The sequence below is a fragment of the Micropterus salmoides genome, unplaced genomic scaffold, assembly GCF_014851395.1.
Source record: "Micropterus salmoides isolate LMB-PRFRI ecotype aquatic unplaced genomic scaffold, ASM1485139v1 Ms_hic_scaffold_4, whole genome shotgun sequence".
Lineage (NCBI taxonomy): Eukaryota > Metazoa > Chordata > Actinopteri > Centrarchiformes > Centrarchidae > Micropterus > Micropterus salmoides.
Window position 1 is genome coordinate 17,240,521 of NW_024043372.1, and position 9,898 is coordinate 17,250,418.

The 9,898-nt window shown below is 41.4% G+C and overlaps 1 protein-coding gene across 1 annotated transcript; it reads left to right on the forward strand.

Moving 5' to 3' along the window:
• On the forward strand, positions 1 to 9,452 carry dusp7 (dual specificity phosphatase 7). The gene is made up of 3 exons (XM_038696422.1): positions 1 to 901; positions 2,630 to 3,058; positions 5,122 to 9,452. The coding sequence occupies exons 1-3, from the start codon at positions 493 to 495 to the stop codon at positions 5,436 to 5,438; spliced, it is 1,155 nt and encodes a 384-aa protein (XP_038552350.1). The 5' UTR covers positions 1 to 492; the 3' UTR covers positions 5,439 to 9,452.
• The last annotated feature ends 446 nt before the right edge of the window (positions 9,453 to 9,898 follow it).

Consider the following 9,898-nt stretch of genomic DNA (forward strand, 5'->3'; position numbering starts at 1 on the left):
CTTTCACGCATCCAGTGGAAATGACAAACCAGAGGCGCTGCACGGGCCAGCATGTCAAACACTAACAATAATCATGGGCTTCAGCAGCAGCGACTCACTCACATCCTAAGACACTAACGCATCTCTGGGACATTTTGACGGCGTGCGGGCGAATCAAAGTTGGAGCGGGCTCGCCAAATGGACGTCGATGGACTGGAATGAAACCTATACTTCTATCGGACTGAAGGAAGGAGGGAAAGAAACCTCTGCATGTTCAAGTTTCCTGCTCCAACCAGAGGGGCATCGGTGCGCGCGTGCTGGATGTGGGTGCGTGTGTGGAAGTGTGTGTTGGATGAGTGTGTGTGCGTACCCGCAGGACCAGGAGCGGCGGCAGTGGTGGTGGTGGTGGCCGCGGGAAGATAAGTTTAGCGCCGTGATTTTTCCTCTTTCCCTCTGTTCTGTTGTGTTGCTTTCCAAGTCACACCACGGGACGGGAGGATTAACGTTTCCCTGATGAAAATTGATCATCCGTGGAGGGACTCTGTGATCGTGACTATGATGATGATGTCGAGTAAGAGCGTGGAGTGGCTGCAGGAGGAGCTGGAGTCCGGGGCCAGCTCCCTGCTGCTGCTGGACTGCAGACCCCATGAGCTGTACGAGTCCTCGCACATCGAGTCGGCCATCAACCTGGCCATCCCGGGCCTCATGCTCCGGAGGCTGAAGAAGGGCAACCTCCCCATCCGCTCCATCATCCCCAACAACGAGGACAAGGAGAAATTTGTCAAGCGCTGCAAGACGGATGTGGTGGTTCTGTATGACGAGGCGACCACGGAGCGGCAAGAGTCCGGGCTGGGGAGCTCCGTTCTGGGGCTGCTCCTGCAGAAACTGCGGGACGACGGGTGCAAGGCTTTCTATCTGGAAGGTAAGATCGGGCATTGCTGGCTTTAAATCTGTGTAGTAGTCCATTTAATTCATAAAGATTTCTAAGTGACTTTCAGCAGAAAGACAAATAGCCTAGTTTAATAATTTCTCAGATTTAAACAGGAAATGTGACTGTTATGAAGGCGCCCTTCTCACCGTACAGTAAACAATGATAAAACAACAATATAAAGGTTTTGTCTGAGATAATTTAATTACCGGTAATGGATAGGCTACACATGTACTGGATTTGGTCTCCTGGTGTCTGTGGCATATCTGGAATAAAGCGCGTGAGATTTGGGCGCTTGGAAAAGATATTGCTTCGTTAAAACGCGTTTTCACATTTGGCAAGCCACTCGTATTAAAATACGTTTAATAACGTTACACGTTATTAAATTGTTTGTAGGGGTGTCACAACGTGCGATACTTAAAATAAATCCAGCTGTTAACATCTGGCTACAGACTAAAGTTTGTCTGTCAGGCTATTTATTGTTTATGCATCATAATGAGGCAGCGACAGTTTCATTCCGAACCACATTGTTATTTATACTAAATATAATGTAACGCATGAGCTAAACTCACTGCGAAGTCATAATGAACTTTGACAGAACACTTCCTTCACTTACTGCCGACAGAAACTATTGTCCTCATTTTAATTCTTAGTAGGACATAATCGATTTACTTTAAAGGCTAATTAAAAGAGACTTTATGTCCTGTGTGTGAATGTATAGAGTTGGGTTAAATATGTTTTCAATTAAATGCAGCCGAAATGGCCGCGCCATGTTGTGCTCCTTCAGGAAAAGACAGGCTTTTTTTTCATGAATGAACAGGGAAACGAGCAGACGACGACGCAGTCTGCGAATTATCCTCCAGCAGGAAAATCAAATGTAGTATCGTTAAAACAAACGGAGAGATACATATACAAAATATGGCAGCATTAGATTTGGATGTATTTGAGTTGTAGATGATCATAGAAATGTTTCACTGGAGTCACTGAAGCCCAGCTGCCATTCACAAAAAGTCCACTGAGCTGAGGAGTGAGTGTTGCTGCTGATTGTCCTGCTCTGCTGCGGATTCTCCCCAGGGCTCAGCTTTTCTCAATGGAGCACATCTGTCCCGCGTGTTTGCTTATTCATAATAACACAAATATGACCTATTCTGCAATATGTGATGTCGTGGTACATAAAAAAGATGGGGTGACAACAATAGCTTCATTTTCACAAATGTTATTTATTCAATTCTAAGCCCATATCATGATATAAGTTTAATACTATTTATGGTGTATTAATGTGAGTTAACTCTAGTGGGATTGAACAAGGTTTGTAAAGTGATTTTAGTTGGATGAAATCTTATATACCCCTGCCTGGCTACTGTATAGCATTTAATGTGATTATGAAATTGGTAAAATGTGTGTTTGATAGCATGATGTTTGCTTATTATTTATCACCCTCAATGTCTTTTTCTAAAATATTTTTTCTTTTTCTTCTTCTTCACCTCTGCTCAAATCCAAAAGGTTAATTCCTTGTCATTCAGGTTCTTGATCCACCTCTTGTATCCTGCAGATGTGACATTTAGCTACCATTTTGTATATGTTGAATTACAAATTTTGCCTCACAGAAAGAGCCCTGCCTGCGGCCATGTACTGAGTACAGTTTGTACACCACCCAGTGAAATGATTTCCTTGGCTTTATCCTAATGTTGACCTTTTTATGCTCTTTTCGTCATCCTGCAGGTGGCTTCAACAAATTCCAGTCGGAGTACCCCGAGCACTGCGAGACCAATTTGGACTGCTCCTGTCCCAGCAGCTCCCCACCAGCCTCTGTCCTCGGTCTGGGAGGACTCCGCATCAGCTCCGACTGCTCGGACGGGGAGTCTGACCGAGAGCCGGGCAGCGCCACAGAGTCAGAGGGCAGCCCGCTCCCCAACAACCAGCCAGCATTTCCCGTCCAGATCCTGCCGTACCTTTACCTTGGCTGTGCTAAAGACTCCACCAACCTGGATGTGCTTGGCAAGTACAACATCAAGTACATCCTCAACGTGACGCCCAACCTGCCCAACATGTTCGAACACGAAGGGGACTTCAAGTACAAACAGATCCCCATCTCCGATCACTGGAGCCAGAACCTCTCTCAGTTTTTCCCAGAGGCCATTTCATTCATTGGTAAGTTAAGGTGGAGTAATCAGTTCATGTCTGTTATATTATGTTCCACATCTCTTTTGTTAGCAGCAGGGTAATGATTATTTTGATTATCAATTAATCTGCTAATAAGTATCTTGATTAATCATTTAGTCAATAAAATAGAAAGTGATGAAAAATCCCAACAGTCAAAGGTATACCCAAAGGTATTCAGTTTACTGTCATATTGTCATACTGTCATAGGCTACATGAAAGAGTCAAGCAGCAGACGTACACACTTTAAGAGGCTGGAACCAGAAAACATTTGGTATTTTTGCTTTGAAAATGGATATCAAAAGAGCAACTGATCAATTAATCAACTAGTTATGTTTAGAGTTGCAACTAAGCAGTTAACTTCAATAGATCCAAAGGTTTTCTGCCCTTGTTTTATTAGAATCATTTCCCAAAGTTGGAAAACTATTCAGTAATTTACAAGAATAAAACAAAAATTAGAGTCTTTGTGAAGTATATATTTTTGTATATTTCGCAACCACTTGTGGAGGTCCAGAAACTCAGGTTTAATTATAAATCATGAAAGAAATAGAAATAATTTTGTGGCTATAGTTTTAAACAGAACTGGTTGGAAATTACTTTGGTGAGCTGCATTTAGACAGTCCGCTGTCTGTATTTGAATTATTATTGATTAAATATGAATTTTATATCTCACAATATAAAGCAAAGTTTTAAGTAAACCATGGAAATAGATTTGTTGAGAATCGGGTCACACTGAAGCCACAAGAAGTTTAGCCGTCATCCCACTGTCAGTATTTCCCATCATTCCTCCTGACTGAATTCCCAGGGAATGAGTAAATTCCCTCTCTGATGAGTCGATGAGAATGCCAGAGTCTTTGTGCTTGTCTTAGATTGTCCAGACCCTCCTGTCATTCGTCTTTCTTTGTAGACTGATGTTTCTGCTTAGGCAGGAGGAAGTGTGACATATGCCAGAGCCAGAGGTCGTGGCAGATTTGGGTCATGCTGATGTTAAATGGTTCTGTCTGGCTGGCTGTAATATGCAGGGATTACATCAGGTCTTTTCGGTAACAGCAGGCTAATTATGTGTAAAGGAGAGAAGATCGGGCTGAAAGGGAGACCCAACACTGTTCTGTTTTAAACTGTGGATTCCTCAAATGGATGAATTTATTTTATGAGCGTGTTTTTTGTGTGTATTTTGAATTTATGGCATTTTAACAGCCTGACAAATGGACGATTCTTGTGGTATAAATGTATTTAAAGCACAAATAAAGTAGTGTAATGCCACACATCTGCACAATCTGAAGATCAGTTCATGACAGATTAAACACCGATTACTTATTTCGCTTCTGAGTCTTGTATCGTTAGGTTTGGGTCTCTTTATGAGAGTTTTTTTTTTGGGGGGGGCCTTTTTATTGTGTGAAAGTGAGCACACATCACATATAAATTTAATTCGGCATCCGCTTGGCAGCCTGAGCTCATGAGCCAACTGACCCCAATCCTACAACAAGAGATGCAAGCAGAGAGAGTGAGGAGAGGCAGAGAGAGAGATAACGGAGAGGATGAGAGAAAGAGAAGGAAGAAAGGAAAGAAGCACTTAACTCTCGCTCTAATGGCCTGTAGTGATGCAAGTGCAAGGCCTGGAAACTGATAGAAGGTGGATGGATGTTGCTTGTTAATAATGTAAGATGTTTTTTGATTCAGGTTTTTTCTACAGACAAAGGGTAGAAAGCAGAATGTAACATGACTTTCTGGTGTCATTGACAGAGGTCATCCTGGATCTTATGTTATGGCTTGGAGTGTCCTCGCGTTATACTGTACAATTTCCTACTTGTTCACTTACAAATTAGTATTAATGAAAGTGTGAATTTGAACAATTTATATTGTCATTAAAATGCTGATCAGAACATCTAAAGACTCCTTCCTTTCTGACACTTTGATATTTTGAAGGTACATTACAGAATGGTAAGTTTGAACAGTAATCTAATTCCTCTTCTCATCTTTCTTCCCATCCTCCTCTGTCCCTCCCTCCCCCTCCTCCTCCTCCCCCTCCTCCTCCTCCTCCTCCCCCTCCTCAGACGAGGCGCGCTCAAAAAAGTGCGGCATCCTGGTGCACTGCCTGGCCGGGATCAGCCGCTCAGTTACCGTCACGGTGGCCTACCTGATGCAGAAGCTTAACCTGTCGCTCAACGACGCATACGACTTCGTCAAGCGGAAAAAGTCCAACATTTCCCCAAACTTCAACTTCATGGGCCAGCTGCTAGACTTTGAGCGGACGCTGGGCCTCAACAGTCCCTGCGACAACCACTCGACCTCCCCGACGCACGAGCAGCTCTTCTTCACCACCCCGACCAACCACAATGTGTTTCAACTGGACACGCTGGAGTCCACATGAAAATAATACGGGGGACTGTCCCTTTTTTTGCGGGGTCAAGGTGGTGTTGTTACCATGGTAACAAGCGGCTGCACTGGAGGGAAGCAGCCTGTTTTAATGAATGTTTTAGCCTCCCAAGGCGGGTCATCTAAGAGCCTGGCCACGGAGCAGCGTTGGAGGGACGGGGAAGGTCACAGATGCCACGGTAAAGGGGAAGGGGAGCTGAGAGACAGGTTTATGATGGCGTCCTCCTCAGAGTTGATTGAAATCGAGGGAGGAAAACCCCCCCCGATCAACGTGTCTACTAACGAAGAACTGAGGAGACTTAACTGACTGAGAAACTGACCGGCACAGACAGCTTCATAAAAAGATAGGAACACAGAAAAATCTACAGCGTTAATTCATGAGACGACGAAGTCCTCTCTGTCTTTCTGTCTTGTCTCCTCGAGCAGGGCTGACTGGTGCGAAGTGGAGAATCTGGGATTTACCTAGGAAATCTTGCTCTACTGAATGTAGAGATTTATAAACCAAGGAATGAACACACACATAAACAAAGTATGTATGTTTGTACTGTATGTATGTTAAACGTACATAGAAAATGTATGGGCAGTCCTTAACAAATTCAGTATGTCTATATGCATTTATGTATATTTTTGTGTACATTTACACACAAATCTATACCTTTATATAAATATATACGTATAGAAATCTTATCTATCCAATCCAATAATGGCTTAAGAGAATGTAAAACTAAAGAAGAGGAATGGGTGTGGTGACGCCAACAAAGAGAAACGTTGTGATATTCCTAGTTGTCTTCTTTTTTTGTTAAGTTTGGTTTTTATTTTAGATTTGTAATGACCTTATGCAGTTTGCACAGTGGTGTAGCCATTGACTTGTTGGCACTTGGAGACAGTGCTTGGAAGCAGGCAGATAAAGAGACATTCAGAGAAGAGGAGCAGAGAGGCCAGTCCCAGGCTGCGATGAGTCCCGACAGCTGCACAGTGGAGTTGGGAGGGAACTGTGCCCCCCCCCCCCAGCAAAGGACAAGGTTCAGGGGTTAGAGGGTTAGGCCTAGGCCATGGGGTTAGATAACATCAGTTGAATCATGGTTGTGTAAGGGTGAAGATTCTACAGTAGAACTGACATTTGGCCAACTTATTTCAAGCGCAAGTTCCCGGTTCCTACTTCCTTCCTCAAATGACTGTTCATCCAGTTGCCTAACAAGAAGTACCGGTTGTTGTCCACCATTTGTTTTGATTATTTTAGTCGTTTGTTTCATTTCAGTTAGAAACTAAACTCTGCACATCCTTGGTTATTTCATCACAGGGTATTGTCTTATGTATGTTTTGCCAAACCGGCTTCTAACGGCTCTGACTTTTGTACTTTGAGGCAGAGACTTGAATAAGAGGTAAGGGTTAGGGTTGGTGTTGGGGGACGCTAGGGCAGTGTTAACATTTCTGAGCAACCTTTTGGGCAGCTTATCTGAGCAACCTTGGGCAATGAAGTGCCTCAACACTCTTGTATTACCTTACTTCTTATTGCCTACGAGGAAGTTGTTCAATTTGCTGTCCTATCCTAGGTCCCCTTTTAGGACACAGGTACAAATTTGCCAAAAAAAACGTACTCTCGGACAAGGGACTTTGAACACAGTCTCTGTGTTTGGATTATGGTGTTGTGAACTGGGACTGGACTGGCTACAGACAGCACTTAGCTACTTCAATAGCTTCATGTCATTTAACTGCTTTGGAGAAAGTAGAAGGACATTCTATCTGCAAAGGGATCACCAATTTCGTCAAAGAAAAGTTTGAGTTGATTCACCCTTAAGCCTTGGGTATATTAAATGAAAAATATATTAAACACAAATTGATATATATATAAGTATATATATATTATAGAGCTAATAGTAAACTGATTTATTTTGTATACCTGAGCATGCTATGGTACTGTATGCTCTCTAACAGTAGTCGTAACCACGGGTTGGATGTTGCTTTACCAGGTGGGAAGACGAACGATGGGGACCGTTTTTTTAACTGCTGTTGCTGCTGAATACAGCAGTACACAGCATATGCTTAACGTGTTTTCTGAGACCCTGTTCACATCCAAGGCACCTTAACATAAAAAACTTCAGTCGTTGTCCGTTTAATGTAGGTTTCATCTTATGAGTGGAACAGCACTGCAGCACTGGGGCATACGCCAATAACTGTACACTGGGCGTCATCCAAGAACATTTTCGTATCCTAAATCTCCCTTAGTTTTCTTCTGTGAGGGTTGCTGGTATTAGTATTCATGTTAAAACGGATTCAGCTCGTAACTTCACAAACTTGACGTAAATCCCTCTTTTCAACATGATTAATGCCACCTGTACACGAGGACGCGCACATCCGTCAGCTGCAATCGTTACCTTAATGGGTGCTCCAAAAATGTCTATATAAGGCTGCCTGTTCCGCTCAACTTGTAGGCAAGTTCATTCACAAAAATGTCAATAAGAGTAAAAAGGTGAACAAATCACCTGACAAAAACATCACAGATTTAGCATTAACCTGGGGAAAAAAGTAAAAATTGACTATTACTATGTTTGTCTACGGATTTTTAAAGGTGAGGCGGTCTATATAGACTGGTTACAGGTAAGGAGGAGTATGAGTGGTTCTTGCACAAGGCCTATTATTCATAGCAAACCACAGAAATGTGCTTTCAAAGCGGGGATGTGGACGGGGTCTTAACAGAAACAAAGAACTGGGTTTCAGAGGGGACAGCAGTTGAATCTGAACAGGGTTGGTTTTAGCTGGCCTTATATAATCTTTCTAACTTGTTTCTAATGCTGACTGTTCAATACTCTTTGTATCTCACTTTAGGAAAATATTAAAAAAAGAAACGTTTGCTTATATCTGTTATTCGAATCAGATCATGGTAATAATAGACAGCGAGCTGTCTTCTTACCGTAACGGGTCACACGAGGTCCTCTTTGTTACTCTGCAATATATCAAAACACCTTTTTGCAGTATTTTGTAGATCCAAGACCTCAAACATTTTTGAAATCTTCTTTTTTTGTACTATATCTATTCTATATAATGATACAAGATCCAGCTCGATGTGGCTTGTGGACTGAAGTAACATTTCACCTGGGGTGCCCAAAATGCAGGGCCGGCCTGCCCATTACTAACCTGAAAGAGGCCCTCACGAAAACGCACACACGCATCCAGTTATGTTTCACAAGACGATTACACCCCCTGGCTTTAATAATTTCAAGGTCTTTTTCTGTCTTGTTTTGATATAATGTGCTCTATGCTCTTCCTGTGGCCTTTCTATATGAATATATATATATATTAGTGTGTGTGTGTTATGAATTTATATGCAAAAGTTCCTCTCCTATTATAGCACCATGAAGATAATACTACCATGCTTGAATTGACTTCCCTTGTTAGTAGTTATATCCCACTTACAATAACAAAAACAGGACTTGATCACTTGCACCCTAGGATTGAAATCTATTTCAGCACGGAGCTTTTTTATTTAAAAAGTATTTGGTTGATTTCAAGCTGCTTTCTTTTGTTTTTTGTGTCTTTGTAATAATGAAAGAGGAATCTTTTTTCTCTGTTTGTAAATTTTCTAGATCACAGGAACGGCCGTTTCTGTGTCCTTAAACTTGTAGCTACATATTGGTGAGAATGTGCTCGGGAGGGAAAGACGTGAATGAGCGAGAGGCGGTGGCGTTACATACAAAGTGAAAGAAAAAGTGAATGATTTTAAAAATGTTACCTCAGTGAGGAATTTTTCAGGGATTTTTTTGACAATGCATCTTGCATCGTGTTACAGCTTCAAACACACGTTGAATAGCTGTTTTGTATTGTGCTGTAAACAGTTTTTTAAAAAGATGCAATCTGTCTGTGTATAAAAACATGGGGCATGTTAACAGGGCAGTTTTACGTTTCTGTCTACTGAAGGATATCTGTTTGACCCTATGTATTGTACAGTATATGGAAACAACACAAGACATGTTTATACCGCAAATAAATATTGAAATATTTTTTTCTTTAACATGTTTCCTTTTTATTTATTTATTTATTTATTTCTCTAAAACATTAAAATCATTTTAAGTAGGATATACAATAAATGCAGAAGAATTTGTCATAATTAAATTAATCAACATAAAAAGAGTTTACATACAGTACAGTATTTGTTAGATTATTTATTGGATTGATTAATTTAGTAGGTTATACTGTAAGGCAATGGTTTCCAACCTGAGGGTCGGGACACACACAAAGGGTCAAAGATAAGTAACTAAAGAGCAAAAAAGCTCAAAAATGTACACAAACTTATGTTATTGTAAACACACATACTTATTCTTTTGAATGTTGAACTTTTGCTTTAAAATGTGAATAGTAGATACTAAGTCCAATCAGATAGACCCCTTTTCACAGTAATCTAGCAACAAAATCACAGTTTATCATTATCACAAGTCCCTCTATAACCCTAAGCATTTA

Bases quoted from the DNA above. Each gene is read 5' to 3' on its own strand.
- dusp7 (XM_038696422.1), top strand. From the start codon at position 493: ATGAAAATTGATCATCCGTGGAGGGACTCTGTGATCGTGACTATGATG. The intron at 902-2,629 runs GTAAGATCGGGC...GTCATCCTGCAG, and splicing joins CAAGGCTTTCTATCTGGAAG to GTGGCTTCAACAAATTCCAG. The intron at 3,059-5,121 runs GTAAGTTAAGGT...CCCCCTCCTCAG, and splicing joins AGAGGCCATTTCATTCATTG to ACGAGGCGCGCTCAAAAAAG.